Genomic DNA, 21,147 nt, shown 5'->3' on the forward strand with positions numbered 1-21,147 from the left:
CATTATGGAATAAAATGACAGATGAAGAGGTAATAATTACAGTCAAGCTTTGGGGTGTTGATCGACCCCATCTACGTTTTGATTATCATTCTTAATCCAATTCATAGTCTTGTTTTTTTTTTTTTCAGCTTTTTGTTCAAAATGTTATTTCTTCATTTTCTATGAAACACATTAAAGTGTTTAAAAAATAAATGCATAAAGCTAGAATAAAATGTTTTTTAAAACCTAATTCTTAAAGTATGATGTAAAGTTCACTTAAAGGTGCTGTAGGGAACTTTTGTAAAAAAAAATATTTTTTACATGTTTGTTAAACCTGTCATTATGTCCTGACAGTAGAATATGAGACAGATAATCTGTGAAAAAAATCAAGCTCCTCTGGCTCCTCCCAGCGGTCCTATTGCCATTTGCAGAAACTCCATCGCTCCCGGTAAAAAACAACCAATCAGAACTGCGGTCCATAACTTTGTTTGTGTTCAAAATGTAGAAAAATGTATATAATAAGCGAGTACACCATGAATCCATTTTCCAAACCGTGTTTTTAGCTTGTCCTGAATCACTAGGGTACACCTATAATAAGTGTTTATATTCAGAATATTTTAGATTGCTTCGGGGATACCGCGGCAGAGTAACCCAGTACCTTTGTGATTCTTCATAGACATAAACAGAGAGAAGTAGCTCCGGCTACAATGTTCTTCCGCAAGACGCAAGCAGTTCTGTTTATTAACCGCTAGAGCGTCAAAAGTTCCCTACTGCAGCTTTATGAGTATACTTGCAGTATAAAACTACTAAACTAGTATTTTACTGAAACTGTACTTCAAAGTGTACAAAGTATTTTACAAGTAAACTATCAGTAGGCTATACATATATGTTCACTTTTAGTAGCCTATAATTGCAGTACAAATTACAGACATAAAGGTAAACTAGTTCAACTCAAACTAACTCAAAGTTTCCTACTGTTATACTTGAAGTATACTAAAAAGTATACTTTTATATACTAGAAAGTGGGCCAATTTAGTCCCAAGGAGTATTGAAACAGAACACTTACAAGTATACTATAATGCTGATATTTGTATACCTGCTACATAAAGTATACTTAAAACTATACATGAACTTTACTTAAGTATAGTTAATAAAATAAACTTGAATAAACACAGTGTACAAAAGCACAAAAATGGACACCACAGCTGTGTTTTTGACCATTTTATTTCTTCATTTTTGACTAAGATTCTTTAATTCCTGGTTTTAAAGAAATTTATAAAACAATACATAGCTTTATTTAGATTATGATTGATAGCCTTCATTATAGTATTTATTGTATGAGATTAAGCTACAGACCTACATACTAAGTTTCTGTGAAATCATATTTTTTTTCTTCATATACTGTACTCCGTACACAAGTACAAGTTACTTCAATCAGTCGACGAGACTTCTTTACTGTGGAGGCCTCTGGATGGAATCAGAGACTCTCTGGACGAGTTTGGCACACTCCGCCATGTTGAGGCGTTTGTCGTGATCGTCATCTACTTCATCCATCCACTGTTGAGTCACCATAGGGTTCAGGGTCTACAGAGAGAGACAGAGAATAATAATGGTGCACATGATCCATTTTCAAACTTAATCTACAACCTTTCTAAACCATAAAGGCAGCTTGCTATAAATATGTGTGTGTGTATGTATGTATATATATAAATAAATGCATTTCCCAATAAAATAATTAAACATGAGTTTTCCATTTAAATGAATTAACTCAAGTTTATCTCATAAAATTTTAACTGGAAAATATTTATTTGTTTGTCAGGGTGTCTTTTTCCTACCCACTACCCAATTTTTTCTTGGACTCCTTAGCAATCCCTATATATCTAAACATCATTACAAAATGTATTTAATTGATTAAAAAAGATTGTTCACCCAAAAATGCAAATGCAGTCATCTTTTACTTGCCCTTCATTATTCCAAGCCTGTATGAATCTATTTCTTCTGCTGATCACAAAAGAAGGTATTTTGAAGAAATTGACTTCCAGTAGTTTTAATCCATGCTATAGAAGTCAGTGGGGATCATCAACTGTATAGTAACCCAGATTCTTCAAAATGTTTTCTTTTGTGTTTGGTTGAAGAAAGAAATTGAGGGTCAGTTAATGGGTTAGTTGGCAGCAGCACGCACATGCGTTGTGGTACTATTATAAACATATGGCAGACTGACACGGAAGAGAAGAATTTGTTGGAAAAAAGTCACACAAAAAGCGTTCTAGCTTCATAAAATTAAGGTTGAATGACTGATGTCACATGGTCTATTTTAAAGATGTCCTTACTACCTTTCTGGGCCTTGACCGTGGCAGTTCCCTTGCTGTCTATGCAGGGTCAGAAATCTCACAGATTTCATCAAAAATATCTTAATTTGTGTACCAAAGATGAACAAAGGTCTTCCAGGTTTGGAACGACATGAGGGTGAGTAATTAATGACAGAATTTTCATTTATGGATGAACTAACGCTTTAAGAAAACCACATGTATACAGACCTGGATTGCCCGTCCAAACTCAATCAGCATCATTTCAAAGACCTTTGGCCCATCCAGAAGAAGGGTCCCACCCTGAGTGTAGTGTGTGCAGATCTCTTGTCCCAGACGAGGAGGTGGGGGGGGGTCCTCTATTATAGAAAAATAAAACAAAGGCAAAAGATTTAGATCCCTGTGAACATGATTAAATGACACGACAAAGCAGTAATATCTGAATTAAAAAAAAAAAAGACTAGAATATAATAAGTCTGTATGATCTTCAATGAAAAGAGAACTGTGATTGGACACTCACGTTGACAGTTCACCACAGCGGCCAGGAGGCATAGGCTCAACACTGCCATCAGGTGGCCAAATTGTGCCATTGTTGCAGGTTTTTTGCAAGAACAAGACTGTGAGACTCGGATGAGGAGAGACTGTAAAGAAAATAGAGGAAATTAAAGTAACTTAGACAAGAGAGAATTGAAAATATTGTCACTATGTGGATTTTAAATATTTTAGTCCATGTGTTTAAGTTTCTGTTTATAAGAGAGAGAAGAGAACATTTTTGTTTCATTTTTGAACATTATTATTATTTATTTTTATTTTTATTTTTAGGTTTATAGATTTAAAGTTTATAGAAAAAAATGCATAAACTAACAGTAAATGTTCTCCAGGTAATAGTAATTTGCTGTCTTCAGCTTTATTTTTTATTTTATTTACACTGTATAAATGGGTCTTAATATGCATGAAAATATACAGGGATTTTTATATTTGATTTTATATGATCGTAAAATTAATTTTATTTCCATTATTTCCTCTTTAAGTCATGCTATAATTTAGTCTATAGTTACAACTTAAAGGTTACCACAGCAATCTGCAGTCATACACAGGACCTAAACCTCAAGTCAGTTTTATTTAAAAACATTAAATCTAGTTCTAGAGTTTGCAGAAAAGATAAGAAAAGGGGACAATAAGCTGGTTTTACCCTTATTTCCTCGTTGAATTCTCAGTGGTTCATTCAGTTATCTTTTCATCAATGCAATCATTTTGTAAAGAATGCAAACAGTCTTTTTAAATGCTCACTGAAGTGTATTGCTTGAGCTGTCGATCCGGTTGTGCAAGCTTTTGTTCAACTTAAAATACAAGCAACAGTGGAAGACATAATGTGGGTTTTCACATGCTGCAAAACTAACTTGTCATTTTCTGGTAAATACTAGCGAAGAGAAAGATTTAAAATGATAGTTCTCCCCAAAAATCTACTTTCTCTTAATCGCTTCTGACCCATCTGAATGTCTTTCTTTAGTGGAACAAGCTGACGTTTGACAATGTGACCATTTCAGTCACCATTCACTTGCTGATAGTGAATGGTGACTGAAAGTGTCTTCCTAACATCCTGCATTTTAAAGAAAAGAGAAGTCACACAGGTCTAAAAACACATGAGGATGAGCAAATTATGACACGATTTTCATTTTAGGGATTAATGTATATGTATTAATATACATATCAATGTAATGTATATTAATAAAGTCTTTCATCTATCCATACGTAAATATTCTTCATTTACTTGAAATCACACTAGTCTGGGATGACAGTGTAGCCATTTGAATCATATTTTAAAAAAATTATTAATTATTAGAAAGTGCCACTTTATAATACCTGATATGTTGTGATTCTGTATCTGAAAATTGACATTAATGGATTAATACAATTATGATATTGCGCAGTGGTATTTTATTAATTTCTTAATTCAGCATGCAATTGTAAAATCAAAACATATGAATATATAAAGAGCTGATAAAAAATCATATTTAAAATGTAATTAATAAAATAAGCAGTAATAGCAATAATGTTTACAGCCTGCAGTGAACACCAGAGCAGAACTTTGAAAATTGAAAATAAGAACAGAAAACATAGTTTAAGAGAACATAAAACAATAGTTTGCAGAGAAAATGAGCCGTGTGCAGGTGCTTCTTACCTGTATCAAGTCTGAAGAGAAACTGCCTGCTGCTCTGAACGAGGAGAGAAATACTAGACATGTGATTTACATATCACCACCCATTCCCACATTAGATACAGAGAAAAGAGTCGTGTGGGAGGGGAGATCACAGATTTGTTGATATGTTCTTCCTTGTTCCTGATTAACATCATGAAAATAATGCAGCATTCATCCATAAATCAGCGTATTATTCAAAACTCTATGTTCTCAGACTGAGGCGCACGGTCTCACGAAGCAATATAAAAGGTATATGAACACAGTGCATTAAAACAGAGACTGAAATGGGTGAGTCGGCCTCTATATAGGACAAACAAAAACCGGACTGACACGTAGCATTTCAAAGCATTCTGACACGAAGCATTCTTTTCCTTTCACTTTAATAACTTGACAATATGTGCTGGGACTTTCTGAACAAATATTCACATCATATGAAAAGAACCTGCTAGTAAAGTATAACAATGATGTGCTTGCGTCACAATAAGTGGTTGTAGCACTCATGTTTGCCTTACACTTTCAAACAGCCTCATACGTAGATGCACAGTTTCTTGTTTTGTGTTGTAACACAGATGATCACAATTATGGTGAAAAAAAAAACATTTGTTTGTCTGTTTTGTTCTGTCATTTAGTCTTTACTTGATTGCATCGAAGTGCTTAACAAAGACTACATGAAACCAGTTAAGCTGGGTATTTAGTCAGTGAAAGAGAGAAAAGATTTTCCATTCTATATACTTCATCTATGACCTTTTAAACTCTTTCACTTTCACATCAAAATGTATGTGTGACTGTTTCATCAAAAGATTCTGATGACATGTCTGATGAATAGGATGCACTCACGATGATTCAAATATCCATCTTTATTCTGATCTGAGCAACATTCCCAGTCTAGTGATGGAGAGAGAAAGGAGATATTTTAATGGTGGCTCTTCATTCATGATTAACTTTATATTTTACATTCCTTGTTTAGGTAACTGCTGTTTGAGAAGACTAACAGACCTGAGTTCCCACCCAAACTCTAGTGTGATCATGTCAAAGGCCTCGTCAGGTTCAGACGGCTGGATGTGTCCTGCATGTACATGGAGCTAATGTCATCATACGACTAAGATCGTTTGGAAGTTCTGCCAGGCATAGAGAGCAAAAGACAGTTTTCAAAAGATAAAAGACAGAAATATCCAAAGGCAAACCTCAGAAATTGGCATAAAAAGCTGTTAATTGCTAAGCAAAGTAAATGAGAGCAGTGATTAAACTCACTTTGTTCAGAGATGATCACAGCAGCCAGCAAGCACAGCCTCAATACAGCTAACCGCTGTTCAAATTGTTCCATTTTCACAGGTCTCTTAATCAGCAGACAAAAATAAAAGATTACTTTGACAAATGAACCTGTGATGGACAGTTAATGAAAAAATGAGATCACAGTTTGTGCGGAGAACAGCAGAAAGATGGGTGAATCTTACCCGAATCAAGTCTGGAGAGAAACCCCAATGCCCAAAAACAAAAAGGACAATGTCATCTAGGTTTCACCCGCTATTTATCAAGGATTTTTGTGTAGTAAATATTACATATAATTATTAAACTTGGGAAGGTCCAGGGAACAAGAAAAACAGAGAATCAGGGAGTTTTTGCAGTTAACTTCCTTAAAAAGGCTTAGTTCATCCAAAAATCCTGTCATTAATTACTCCCCCTTAAGTCGTTCCAAACCCTTAAGACCTTCGTTCAACTTTGGAACACAAAACCATCCCCTGACATTTCAGAGAGTGCCCCAGAACATAATCAGCATTGTTTACATTCAGTAAAGCGTGTGTATGCTAAATGTAAACAACGCTGATTACGTTCTGGGGTACTATCCCAAATGGTGGAAGACGGTAACATGAGGGGAAGAATTGTTGAATAAATTATGTTATTGTTTTCTTTGCGCACAAAAAGTATTTTCGCTGCTTTGTAAACTTCTAGTTTAACCGGATGTCACATAGATTATTTCACTGATGGCCTTTCTATGTTTCTGACCCTTGTTTGTGATAGTAATCCTTGCAGGATTTCATCAAAAAATATCTTAATTTGTGCTCCGAAGATGAACAAAGGTCTTAGGGGTTTGGAACGACATGAGGGTAAGTAATTAATGACAGAATTTTCATTTTTGGTTGAACTATCCCTCCAAGACCGGTTCACACAGATGTTTTTGTGTAGAGCATTGAAGTTTGGAGAGATTTCTTTTACCTTAACTCATTTTAGCTTTAGCTCTTAGAACACTGTGTCTATGTGAGCGCAACAGTGAAACATGTCCACCTAGCATGTGTTTGCATAGAAAACATAATGGAAAAGCTGCAGAGTGGAATGTATAGTGTGTTTTGTGTAAATAATACAAAATAATACAAGTGAGAAATGTTGATGCTTTATTTCACTTCTGCCATTTGTGACTTTTACAAACATTTTTCCAATTTTCAAAGGACCAGCATGTTTAAGAAATGCTACATAATATCCTCAACATCAATATAAATTCACACAATGAGACCTGAATCTGCAACAATGCGTCCAAATAGCAGAAAACATGGCCAAAACCAGAGCTTTCAGCAACTGTCTTTATTGCAATAACATATCGCACACTCACTCACACACACACACACACAATAAATACAACTGACATTCTGTATACAATTCAGAAATTCCCCATTAACAACACACTCTAATGACTGACAGTTGCACGGTCATAAGCAGCATCCATTTCTGAAATTAAACTTTGCCCGCTAAATTGTTGTCATCATACCCATTCTGCAAATGAAAAAGACATAACCATAGCAGTCATGATTATGAAAAAAAAAAAGTATGGGGTGTGTCTTGTTGTGTTTTGGAGATTATTATTTAGGACATTCAAATGGGAGAGTCGGTTGTGTAACACTAGAGCAGGCACCTGTAGAGATCTCACAAAAGCAGGTTCTTTTCATTACACGGTTGTTCTTTTAGTTTCGCTTACTGAAGGCATCCATCAGCCCTGTTTTGGCCCAAACAAACCAAACAGACAAGGTCTCTATGCACAGGACGTGTACTGACACCAATACAACATGTCCAACCAAAGGCTTCGCATCTTGGTTGAGCCTCAAAGTAGCAAGACAATTCAAAGACATTGGGAAATACTTAGAAACATGAAACTGATAAACAGGACAGCCATAAACTGTCTCAAATGGATTTGAATTGCAGTGTGATCACATTTCAAGGCATTGTTCCATTTCTGTAGAGCACATACATTGTTAATGAACAAATCAAGATGTTTACTAACTATTAGCACACCCTATTTATGCGGTTTGCATGCTAACAATGCTGGAGAATGAGTTTGTAAATAGCAAGGAACCATTTGCTTTGTGTCATGAGTGAACCTGAACCATACCTGATTTAATTTTTTGATTTTGTGGCCATAAAAACGATCGATTCCTTGTTATTTAAAATTGACCTACATGTTGTTAGCATGCTAAAGGTCGTTAGCATCCATGACCACTTTTCAATGTCTATCCTTAGAAACTAAATGAATCTTAATATAAAATATCATTAGTCATTGCATCATTAGCTACGAAATAAGCAGGTAAACAAAGTTGATAGAAAACGATAAAAGAAGATTTGCTTAAAGGTGCTGATTTGACTTGTTTCAAAGCGATCAGACGGTTTAGTGACCCGTGTCTGTGGCACGTGTTTGGATGGTCACTCTTCTTGGTGGGTTCTGTTCTGTACTGTGATTGGCTATAAGCTCTTGCAGCTGCAGAGCACCTCCCCCAATGAAACAGAACGCTGGGCAAACAGGGGCGGAGCAATCAACAGACCCCTCCCACAGCACTCGCAAAGAGTGCGCATCATAAAAAGTCAGCCGCCCTTTCTCGAAGTCCAGACACAGTCCAAGGCGAGGTGGTAAGGGGGCAGTGAGCGGGCCACTAGAAGTGTTAGACGCCCCACACTTGGGTAGTAAGATCTTGCCCATGCCCATTGTGAGGAAACAGAATGGAGGAGCACTGTCCTGGGCGTCCTCTGCGCCACTGTCATGACCACTGTCTGGATCGTACCTACGGTAAATAATGGAAGGAAAAAAACTTAAATCATCAAAAATATAGCCTAGGTAAGTCATCTTAAAGGGGTCATATGATGCGATTTCAATGTTTCCTTTCTCTTTGGAGTATTACAAACTCTTGGTGCATAAAGAAGATCTGTAAAGTTGCAAAGACTAAAGTCTGAAATCCAAAGAGGTATTCTTTATCAAAGTTAAGACTCTGCCACGCCCCCTAAAACCCCTTGTTTAAACACGCCCCCACATATGTACGTCACTCTGTGGAAATATTTGTGTTATGTAGCCCAAATGTTCATGGCAAAGAAAGAAGGCGTGGTTTCAGTAACCGCTGTTAGTGTTGAAGCAGACATGTCAGGGAGATGCTGTGTGTATCTAGCATTTTATTTGGGGGTCCGAAAGTAGATGCATTTAGGAATCTTTAAGATTACTTACAACAGAACAAACACATTTTATGGATGATCGTTTCATGGACCTTGAAGAGGAGGAAATTCTGACTTTGCTATGACAACCTGACGCTTCTGAATCAGATACTGTAAGAATTGTTTTTGTGTTGTTGTTAGTTTAAGCTTTTCAGTGTTCAAATGCAGAGTTTTGCGCATCATCATGGACTCACCGTGGACTTGCCATGTCTTGTGGAAGATGGAACCACTCCTGAAGTTTTGCTTCAATACCCACTCCCACCTACACACAGATAAAATGTATATTTTTCTGTTTGAAATATATTTTGTCTTATGAAAACATATGAATATACTAAAATGCAACTTGAATAAGTGACCCTGCACCACAAAACCAGTCATAAGTTGCACAGGTATATTTGTAGCAATAACCAAAAATGCATTGCATGGGTCATAATGATAGATTTTTCCTTTTTTGCCAAAGTCATTAGGATATTATGTTCCATGAAGATATTAAGTAAATTTCCTACTGTTTATAATCAAAACTTAATTTTTGATTAGTAATGTGCATTGCTAAGGACTTCATTTGTACAGCTTTAAAGGCAATTTTCTCAATATTTAGATCCCCCGCCACCACCGCCCACCAATAATAAATACAATAAATAAATGCAAAAGTGTCAATATGATACAACAAAGAAAAAAAATCTTCATTTCAAAATGAAATCCTTGAAAATATAACTTAGTTCAGTAATTTGACATACTTTTCATATTACTTAACAGAAAAAAATCAATATTTAAAACGTACTGTATATTATCTATTTTTGCAACAAAAAAAAAGAGAAAAAAAGTACACTACACTACCTCTCAAACGAGGTAAATTTTTTAACATTTAAAATGAATAATATACAATTTAAAATGAATAATAAATTCATAAAAAATGAAAACAAACTTTTGTAACATTATAAGTGACTTGACAGTCCCTTCTGATTAGTTTAATGTACTAATGTCTATGATGACCTTAACCAGATAGGATCCAGGCTCCACTGAGCATGCCCAGTAGTGTCGTCCCTGTGTGATGGACACATCGGCCACAAGGAGGTCAGAGGTGAGGTGACATGAGGTGAGGGCCCGATCTGCAGCCTGCAACAGAGTCATTCCAGGAACACTGCGGGCATATGTCTGCCCTTTTCCCAGTGCCACCCGCTCCGCATGTAGGCCCCAGCGGGAATCCAGGCAGAACGACAACACTGAGATTGAGGTATGCAGGAGAAATGTACAGGAGGAGAGGAGAGGGATGGAAAGGCCAGGTCATAAGGAGCAGAACACAAACAAAAAGAGGATGAAGGAGTGAGCACATAATTAAGAGACGGAGAGAGGAGGGTATATATGGATAACCAATAAAGGCAAGAAATGGGGTTGGAAATTTGGAGAAAAGAGGGAAACAAAGAGGACAGCAGGAATATTGTACATATTCAAGGACTTTAGGATTCAGAGGAGATCAAGCAGCTGATATATTCCAGTAAAACAGGAATACAAGTCAAAGAAACAGCAGAGATAACAGGAGCAACGAAGGTGGAGAATAACAGGAAACATCAGGAGAAATAATACAGAGAGAAGAGCAAAAATAAAAACATGTCAAAGAGTGTAGAAATATACTACTGATAAGCAACAGAATAATTGTATGAGAGAAAATGAAAAAGAATGTAATAGACCTCTAATAGCACAAGAAGATCAGTTTCAGGTTGACAGAATTGTGGGATGGATGGATGGATGGATGGATGGATGGATGGATGGATGGATGAGCCAACAAATGACAGATGAGTTGATACAGATGGATAAACAAGCAAACAAATGAACAAACAGAAGAATTAATGAATCAGTGAATGAATGCATGGATGGATAGATAGAAGATACATCAAAGGATCAATAAAACGGATAGACAATGAACCTGTATGGATGGTTGAACAAGTGAGTGAATAAACAGACATATATTTCATGGTAGGATGAATAAATGGAGGATGAAAGAATGAATTGATATAAACAAATGAATCATTCAATAAATGAACGAATAATTTATATAGATGGATAGATGTCACGTGAATAAACAAAAATGAACAAAAAACACACGTGAACGAATCAATAAATCAATGAATGAATACATTGATGGATGAATACATGGAGAATGGATGGATAATTAATGGATACCAGTAAGTGAATGCATGATAGAGAAAAACATCAATGAATCTTTAAATGGATGGATAGACAAGAAAAACAAGTGGATGACAGACAATGTAAATTGCAAGTCGAAGAAGTAGAATGAGTGGAAAAGATCCAAAATAAAAATGAAACATTCAATAATGCAATGAACTTGAGAGCTGGAGAAAAATAAATGTGTCTCTGATATTTTGAAGTGGTCCAGACTGAAGTGTGCTTGTATATTTGTGCATCTTACCCGGTGCAGGAGGTGTGTGTAGATACACCTCCTCACTGTACTCTCCAAACCCTGCTTTATTACAGCCTCGAACCCTCAGGACGTACACACTGTCCATCTCTAGCTTGTCAATCACTGCACTGGTCCCGCCCACATCATCCAGACGCTGCCATGAACAGTGTGTGCCATTACTTCCTGAGCTTCCTTCAGACAAGACTCTGCCCCACAATGCTCCAGCTCCGCCCACTTTCCTCTGATACTCCACTGAGTAGTGCCAGGCGGGGGCGGAGTCCTGTGGGAGGCGCCAGCACAAATACAGCTGGTCATAGGCCAAGGTCTTTTGAGTATCAATCACAGGAGCCAATGGGGCTGCAGATGGAACAGAAGGGGTGGGATTAAATGCAATTACAAATGCATGTGCATTTAATTATTATATTTGACATAGAAAAGACAATTTTTATGAAAACCTTGTATAAAGTCCATGCTGCTGAGCGTTTTGAGTTCTCTGGAGACGTCCATCTGAAAGTGTCGGAACGAGGAATCAGCAGATAGAGAGAAATGCTGTAGATTTTCTATTGCTTTTACCAGTCTGAGGAGAAAAAAAGGGATAAATATCAACCTTTCTGTATACCAAGTGATTGTGTGTAACATAATATTCCCACATTTATGTTGTGTACTTTGAAATGTTTCTATGGAACCACACAAAAGGCTGTTGTGGGATTTGTATTCCATAAATAGCCAGATTGGCACAATCACAGCCATCCACACCCACAAACATACACTCTAACCTGCTGTGCGTGACTCTGGCGGCCTGCACGAAGCACGACTGGTCAGTTTCCTTAAGCAGCTCTTGAGTGTATGTGAGCAGCCCTGCGTTTTCCAAAAGACTCTGTTTTTCGGAGAGCTGTGCATTCAGAGTTCCTGCTCGCTGCGCACGAGCCCCCTCCAGAAACATGGCCAAGGCCCCCTGACGCTCTGCCAGGACACCGCGCAATTCATTCACACACTGATTCAGCTGCTCCTTAGCCACTGCGCTGTTCACCTGAACACAGAGGTACGGAGAGTTAACAGGACAGCAGTAACAGGACAGCAGTCTCAATAATAATAACAACAATAAAAACAGACATTTTAATTAACTATTTATATATTTTCTTAAATTTTCACAATGAACCTTGGCCATGCACATTTGGCCACAATCATTTGGCCACAATCACACACATGCACAGACATAGACATACATATAAATTATTAGAAAACTAGTATTTTCACCAGCTAAAAAATGGTTTTAAGTAAGTTGTTTTTATCTTTTGCTGTAGTGTATCAATAGGAAATATTAGTTTACACTTCCAAACATTAATTTTGCCATTAACTGTTATAATCCAGTGAGATTTCTCTGACAACAGCCAGTGCTGCACACAGAGATCTGATCTGATCATCATCCAGTCTGTCTGGAATGACATGAAGAAACAGAACAAAGTAGATTTTCTTTATAAATTAACTTCAAAACTTCAAAAGTTCCATTATTCTTTTATTTTGACTGGAAAAATCACTCCTCACTCCACACTACTGTGATACCCTGAAATGAACAGGTGTCTCACAAACACTAAAAGTATAATTGTGTACCTCAGTCTGAGCGATGCCGCTCTCTACTTGGGTGATCTGTGCCTGAACAGACTCCTGATTGGCCAAGATGTAGTTCATCTCCTTGGTGATCTTCTCCTGTGATTTCCCAACATGGAGAATTATGAGTTACATTAAGCACTAACAACACTGTAGAGCTTCTGCTAGAGCTGCCTGGTCATTGAGAGGAATTCCTCTTCTCTCTGCCCTTGATCATTCAGAGCATTGCAGGGCTAGAGCTTAGAAAGATTAGCCCAAATAACCATTTTATACAGGAAAGAAGGGAATGTTGGGCATTAATTATAATGTTTATAGTCTAATGCCTATAGAGCACATAATGATTAAAAACAGGAATGAATACCTTTAGAGTTTGATAAGCCAGCGCAATAGGCATGATTTTGTGTCCACTGTGGGCTCGACGGAGTTTACAAAGTGAGCATAACAAACGCTGACATGACCTGCAGTAAAACTGCAACCTCTCCTGCTCGTGCTCCACACACACTAATACCTGCAAGTGAGAGAGGAAGAACGCAAGAGAAGGAAGAGAAATGGGCAAGGAACAAGTTCAAGAGGAACTTTTGAGACCATAATAGTTTATCAAAAATCATCTGTGTTGATTACTGCGGAAAAGGACAATATTTGAATATTATTTGCATGGGATTACGTTTAAAATAGATAAAAATAGATAAAAGATAATAGATAAAAATAGACAAAAGAATCCACTGAAAAAAGAAATAAAAATAATACAAAATACAGTTGTGGGACAGTAAGATTTTATTATTATTATTATTATTATTATTATTATTATTATTGTTTTTGAAAGAAGGCTTTTATGTTGCACTTATGTTTTAAATATACAGTAATATTGTGAAATATTATTACAACTTAAAATAACATTTTTTATATTATTTTTTAATATATTTTAAAATAAGATTTATTCCTGTGATGGCACAGCTGCATTTTCAGCAGCCGTTACTGCATGATCCTTCAGAAATCATACTAATATGCTGATCTGGTGCTCGAGAAACATCTCTTGCTGAAAACAACTGTGCTGTGTAATATTTTAAGCAGTGACACAGTAGTATTTTTGCATGTATCTTTGATAAATCCAAAGTTCAAAAGAACAGCATTTATTAGATATACTAATCTTTTTAACATTATAAATGTCTGTTCTCTCACTTTTCGTGAATTTAATGCATCACTGTTGACATCAGGGGAACCTAAATCTCAAAACAGGAATTTATGAGGACTCAAAGATTCTCTCTCTTTATGATGGTGTTGATCCTCTCTCAGAATGACCCTGTGTGCTTTTACCTTGGGTCTGAAGTTGTGTGTGGGCAGGATGTGTTCGTGTTGGGCTCGCGGTGTGCCCCAGGGGTGGTACAGCTTGAAGCACTCGTTACAGAAGTTGGACCTGCAGTCAGCGCAGCCTTTGGTGGCCTCCAGAGCCTGAGGAGGCTTGCAGAACTGACACATGACTGCCATGCTGCCGAGACTCACTGCGTGTCTGAACCTGCACACGTGAACAAAGAAAGACACCAGTCATCTACTGCGCATTCGATAAGAATAGCATCAGGCTAATCTGGAAAGTAAACACGTATGGCTTGGGTTACATGTATGCATGCTTGTTTAATTGTATTATATATTTGTATGTGCACATAGATTATAGCATATGTGTGAGGGTGGTGTATTTTATAATATAGATGCATCTCAGCTGCCCAAAGCATCCAGATCCCCAGTTTTCTAACAGATGTTCAACCCTCAAGTGTTCACCCTCGATGTGAAATAAAAGATTAATATATTACATATCATTAGATTTTTATTATAGATGTTAAAAGGAAAATCATGTCCTTATTTGAATCATTGAACAGGCTAACATACATGTTTTAAATGTCTTTTTAATGTTTCGTTTCGTTTTTACATTCCTTAGCACATCTTGTGCCAGACTCGATCAGTCATATACGAAGCTCCACGCATGACATGTGGAAGAAAAAACAGATCTTGTTGCTATGATTAAAGAAAAGTTCACAGGATTTATTAACAGTGTTGGGCAAGTTACTTTTAAAAAGTAATTAGTTACAGTTACTAGTTACTTCTTCCAAAAAGTAACTAAATTAGTAACTCAGTTACAAATTTTTAAAGTAACTAGTTACTTAAGAAAGTAACTATTGCGTTACTTTCAAGTAAAATTAAATTTTAAATGCTCAAACGTGACCCCACCTCTACCCCTCTTTAAAGGAACTTAAAATACATGTGCATGTTCAATTATTTATGATAAATCTGAATATTATAATGAAATGGACACTTAATACAATACATTATTAACAGAAACATGAAACATTGTACACACATCTAAAAAAAAAGTTGCTGTGGGACAAAGTGAGACTAGCCTCCAATCAAATGGCATGTATGTAGATATTATGTTTATATAGTGGATCAATGCAAATAACACGATAGATTTTGGGGAACTTTTGATATTTCCTTTTATTGTTTCTTTAATTTCTTGAAGGAAAAAGTAATGTATATACTTCTATTTAGAGAAGGCTACTTTTGGATTATTTGGGCTCGTCGCCATACCTGTCTCTCGTTGACTGACTGGCTTGTGTTGTTCGTTGTGTGTCCTGTCCTGTCCGATGATGGGTCGTTCGCGAATGAGCGTTAGTGATGATGGATCGACTCGTTCGCGAATGAGCTTTTGATGAGTCGTTCGCGATTCGCGAATGAGCCGACTCTAAGAGCCGGCTTTTTTAGTTGAACTTCGGGAGCTGGCTCGCATATCTGAAGAGCCAACTCTATTTTTTTCAAATTTAGCCTATAGAAATTAAATAATTATGTAATAAAAATTGAAATATTATAGTCAAAGTCATTTAAAGAGACGTTGGTGAGCCAAAGAGCCGGCTCTTTTCAGTGAGCTGAGTCAAAAGAGCCGAATTCCCATCACTACTATGCGTGCTTTCGAAAACCCGCCCAACTCTACCTCTGATTGGCTTACAATGAAATTTTACTCTACCTCAGCCAATCGTCAGCATTTATGCGCTTGTCTCGTGCTCTGCCCACTAACCAAGGAAGAACAGTAAAAAAAAGTATTTGCCTCTCGCTCAGAGATCTAGTTGGTCTGATGAATAAAAAAAAAAACAGCTTCATCATCATTCATAGTAACGCGCCGCATTTTTTGGCAGTAACGGTAACGGCGTTATTAAGATGAGAAGAGTAATCAATTAGATTACTCGTTACTGGAAAAAGTAATGCCGTTAGTAACGCCGTTATTTATAACGCCGTTATTCCCATCACTGTTTATTAATCTGTGCCCATGTTATACTCTTTTTTCTTCATTTTAATGAAATCGTGGCCGCGCTATACTAATTAATTATTTTAATGTATTTCAATTTTAATGTAGCACAATAGGGGCCATGATTTAACTAAAACATCAGAACAATAAAAATAATAATTGGTCACATTACATTGACATCACAATGTTACAATGACAAACAACTGTTTGCTGTTTTACTGTGTTGCAGCTAAATGCATCATATTTTAAAAGATGCTGATATAATGTACATAGAATAGTGACAACATTTCAGGCTGTTTTTCACATTTAGCCAAATAGCTGGAATAAATTGCATAACTGGTTTTATGTTGTTACATACTGTTTATATGGTTAATATATTCTTCAAACATTTCTAATTTGTGTTCCATGGAGGAAGGAAAGTTATGCAGGGTTTGAATGTTGAATTTTCATTTTTGAGTTAAATATTTTTTCTTTTGCTTTCTTTTTTGGTCGAGTTCAGAATGGCAGCCATGCATGCTCTTTACTGTAAGGAAGAAACTAAATATTTTTCTATCTCTGTCTGCTTTTCTCTTCTTCATTTTGCCATGCCAGGAGTGATTTCTTTGGTCCACGTACTCTGTATACTATCAATCTCTTTGGTGATGTGTCTATGAATAGGTGCAAGCAAGTTCAGAACATCTCAAGTGTTCAAAACCAGTGGAACAACATTTCTGCATTGTACAGCGCAGTTACTGGAATTCATTTTTTGAATGTAGCAGGAATTTTGAGGAAGTGTGTTTGCGTGTGAGAGAGAGAGTAAGAGAGAGACCTCTCTACTATGCGCTCCAGCGTGAGGTTTCTCAGACAGTCTGCAAGCCCTCTCTCTCCCAGCTCCACATCTTTTCTGCAAGTAGGACAGGGGAACAGCATGATCACAGGTGGGGTGTCTTTACGCCTGCGTCCTGGATGTGTCCCACACACTGCACAAGAGAGAGAGATACAGTTCGAAAAAGCTGTTTCCAACATTAAATCTTCTTTAAGCCCCAATAAATCTAAGCCAGGAAGGAGAAAGGAAAAGCTAATCAATGCAGAAAGAGAACAGAATCCAGAGGCCCGCTGTGTGCTGACACATTGAGAATCAGCCCTTAACGACGGCTGCTATATTTAAACACACACTCACCTGCAAAGCATTGCACAGATGCAATACATCTGAATGATACAGTAACATTATAAACATCTGCGCAGAGCTAACACTATGCTGCTATGTCTACAATTTAAATGCTTTACATGTTGAAAAAATATATTAAGTTGAATTAAATGAAATCATTTTAAAATATTATAATTATAACAAATCAATATATTCAATTGACATGCTGTCATGTTTCATTAAATTTGTCCAAATGATTTAATTAAATAAAAAAGCAATGTAATTACTCAAACTGTTTTACAAATAATATTAATCAAAACTATGCTGTTGTCAACATGTAAATGTTTTTTAAATGTTTTGAATGTTTTAAATATGTAAAGTTTAATTAAACAAATAATTAATTAAAATAAAGAAATAATTTTAGAAAAATATTGTATTTATAAAAATATTATATAATGACTGAATTACATTATATATATATATATATATATATATATATATATATATATATATATATATATATATATATATATATATATATATTACAATTATAATTACAAAGTTTACTGCATTTTGGATCAAATAAATGTACTCTTGGTAAGTAAATCCAAACTAAACATTTTAATGGTATAGTGTACAGTTTAGTGTTCAGTATAAAAATACTTGAGTTACCTATTAATTGACAAATCAGAATCAAGCATCCCAAACTGCCATTTAATAAAATGTCAGCCCACTTGATTTCGATCTTGTGTCTGGTAATGAACATACAAACCTGTTCTGATCACCCGGTCTAGCCGGTCTGTTTTGGGTGGGGGCCGGCGTGTCTGTCGGGGAGAGCGTGTGATGGGGCTTGAGGTGGGAGTGTTGGGCTCTGGGGGGAGTTCGGGTGGAGGGTATCCTCTCTGAACCAAGACTTCTGCCGCACACAGCACACACACGCTGTGCATACAAGGCAACACTATCGGCTGCTTCACCATCTCCTCACACACTGGACAGTGCAGCTCTCGCTCTATGCTCTTCATATTGGACTAGACAGAGAAAGAGTCAGAGTTAAATAAACAATTAGCAGAAGAAAACATGCAATCAAACATTATGTTGATATTTATAGACATAGATCAAAGCCATATATCCTGGCAAAAAATAGTTAACTCTTGATGTTGTATGTGTAATTTCATGGTTTTATTTATTTATTTATTTTTGTAGCACTGTAGATTTTAAATAAACTATATTTGGAGTTAATTTCTTGTAAGGCTCTTGTAAGGTAAACAATATGGAAATAGGTTAGTCAGAACTCATAAAGGTCAGGACGTTTGCATATCAAACATCAACACACACACAAACAGCCGTATTGTTTATTAAAACCGCAGTCAACACTTTCTTTTTCTTATTATTTTTAACAAATGATAGTTTCGCTGTATTGGAGTCACAATGGAAATCCTTGCATGCAACATTCAAATCATAAGTTACATACAATATGGTTGATATTTGCAGCATTTTATTCATAAATAAATGAAAGATTTGTGAGTTGTTTTTGACTGAGCAATCTGTTCAAATGTAGTAATCTAGATCTTTCCGAGAGGAGTGCGCAAATGCAACTCAAACATTTCACTCCTCAAACTGGAAAAACTTGATACTGGCATCTGAAGATCAAGGTTACAGAAATCTTGATTATTTACATTCCAACCTGAGCTTCATATTTGGTATTAACTTAATAGATTATAATTCCAAGTTGATCACACCCAGAAAACAATTCAAGTTTATTTGTATAGCGCTTTTTACAATACAACAACAAGAAAACAACCATAATAAAATTATACACCATGGAATCTAAATGAAAGAATTCATAAGAGATCTTGAAGAAGAAGAAGAAGATTAATTTTCTTTACATGGGAACTGGTTTTGAATAATAACTTCAAAGGCAGACTTACTGTGTGAGCTCTGTGTTTGTTAACTGATGGGCTGTGCTTTTATTGAAGCTGTCAGTCCACCTAATTTAAAAAATGATGTTTAACATTGTAATTTCTGCTGGAAAACGTCATTATGATTGTTCTTAATTCAATTATAGTTGTTCACTACTAGCTACTGTACGTCTTGTGCCTTTGTTTTGTTCGTATTTTTGCAAAGAAAATGCTGACACACTCGTCCTAACAGACAGGTGCTTAGCTCATTTAACTGGTTAGCAAGATGATCTTGACCTGCCTGCCATAAAACCTACTAAATCAGCCCGAGAGACCAGCAAATCAATTTGTGGTTATTTTAAAGCCATTTCTCCCACAGCTGACAGCTTTTACATTTAATTTAGTCAATATACCATTCAAATAATTAAATTCGCCTATCCGTCTTTATCCCACGTGCACCTCACGCAGTCGTATCTCTCGAGGCCCCCGCGGTCTCACATCCCGTCTCTATGGCAACCATGCATCCTCTCGATCGACGCTGATAAGGCTTTTCACCTTTTCTTGGATTTAAAAAGCCTTCTCTATTTTTCCTTCAAGTCATTAGATCAACCGATCTGTTGTATACAAGTTTGATAAGCGTCAACACGATTCTCAGGTAGACAAATACAGCGGTATTCAGTATTGAATGAACGGTGAAATAAATACGCGTGCTGTTCTGTTATATATCAGGCCTCGACGAGAGAAAGCAAATGCATCATAGGATATAACACCAGAGGCAAATCAGTAAAAAGAAAAGGATGAAAAATAGCCTACAGCTACTCGGTTTCTGCTTACAGGTGTTTTCCCTACATTCCGAGGAAAGGATATGCATGCTCTCAATAAAGAATGAGGTTTTTATTTATTTTAACGCTATTTTCTATTTGGTTATGAAAAACACTAAAATGTCCCAATTCTTAGAAAGATTGCGTGCGTTCGCGTGTTAAATAACAACCACATGCAAATGCCGAATAATGTGCAAATATGTGGTTTTGACGATGCAAATGTATCTACTTACGCTGATGCGCACGAGAGCGTCCATGATGGATGTAAAGGTTTGCAGCTCCGCGTCTGCCATCGCTGGAACTATGCCGGAGGATAAAATTATAACAAATGAAATAATGCTACTGGCGAGCGACCTTTTCTATTTATAGAACCATCAAAAACAACTAGCAGCTTAATAAGACCAGGACACCTCGAAATAATGGTACCTGCGACTGAAATTATAAGGATATTAACTGTGCATAATATATATCTGAGAGGTCAAATTTAACGCAGTCCATTTTGATTTGGGGGGGTTTCCAACAGTGCTTGCTGTGGTCTGTTCTGACGGATGTCGAGCCATCCATGTAGTCGATGGATGTTGTGAGATGCTCGGGGGGAGATCACTACAGAGCATGCGCAGGGATGCTGAGGCGCGCGCACAGTCAGGAGGAGCAATATAACAGGCAATGATAATATAATATAATATAATATAATATAATATAATATAATATAATATAATATAATATAATAAATTATTTTTAAAGTGTGTATTTTGCTTTTGATCTCATAGTTGTTAAATATATGCATGTACACGTTTGTAAGTGTTTCAAGACAATTGTCTTCTAAAGGCTAAAAGGCTACCCACGAAAAATCAATTCCAGGGACAAATGTATATAATAAATATAATAAATAAATATAATAAAAATATTTCTCCATTCATTGTATTTGACTGGATGTTGTACTCGCTTCTGCCCGCTAGATGGCGCTAGTGTTGTGGAGGAGCTCGGGTCGCTCTTGGAACGGTTTTTAGACGTTAGCGTCGCGTCATCTTTGCTCT

The 21,147-nt window shown here is 36.4% G+C and overlaps 2 protein-coding genes across 2 annotated transcripts; both read right to left on the reverse strand.

Moving 5' to 3' along the window:
- Positions 1–1,186: 1,186 nt before the first annotated feature.
- On the reverse strand, positions 1,187–4,495 carry si:dkey-247k7.2 (uncharacterized). The gene is made up of 4 exons (XM_026284669.1): positions 4,468–4,495; positions 2,806–2,926; positions 2,517–2,644; positions 1,187–1,563 (listed from the first exon to the last, which is right to left on the reverse strand). The coding sequence occupies exons 2-4, from the start codon at positions 2,873–2,875 to the stop codon at positions 1,432–1,434; spliced, it is 330 nt and encodes a 109-aa protein (XP_026140454.1). The 5' UTR covers positions 2,876–2,926; positions 4,468–4,495; the 3' UTR covers positions 1,187–1,431.
- A 2,376-nt stretch (positions 4,496–6,871) lies between these two features.
- Positions 6,872–20,707, reverse strand: trim46a (tripartite motif containing 46a). The gene is made up of 12 exons (XM_026284671.1): positions 20,344–20,707; positions 18,164–18,419; positions 17,074–17,224; positions 14,291–14,489; positions 13,338–13,484; positions 12,980–13,075; positions 12,145–12,398; positions 11,824–11,945; positions 11,378–11,725; positions 9,943–10,172; positions 9,144–9,211; positions 6,872–8,528 (listed from the first exon to the last, which is right to left on the reverse strand). The coding sequence occupies exons 1-12, from the start codon at positions 20,401–20,403 to the stop codon at positions 8,138–8,140; spliced, it is 2,322 nt and encodes a 773-aa protein (XP_026140456.1). The 5' UTR covers positions 20,404–20,707; the 3' UTR covers positions 6,872–8,137.
- Between the last annotated feature and the right edge of the window lie 440 nt (positions 20,708–21,147).

This window comes from Carassius auratus, chromosome 16, assembly GCF_003368295.1.
Source record: "Carassius auratus strain Wakin chromosome 16, ASM336829v1, whole genome shotgun sequence".
Lineage (NCBI taxonomy): Eukaryota > Metazoa > Chordata > Actinopteri > Cypriniformes > Cyprinidae > Carassius > Carassius auratus.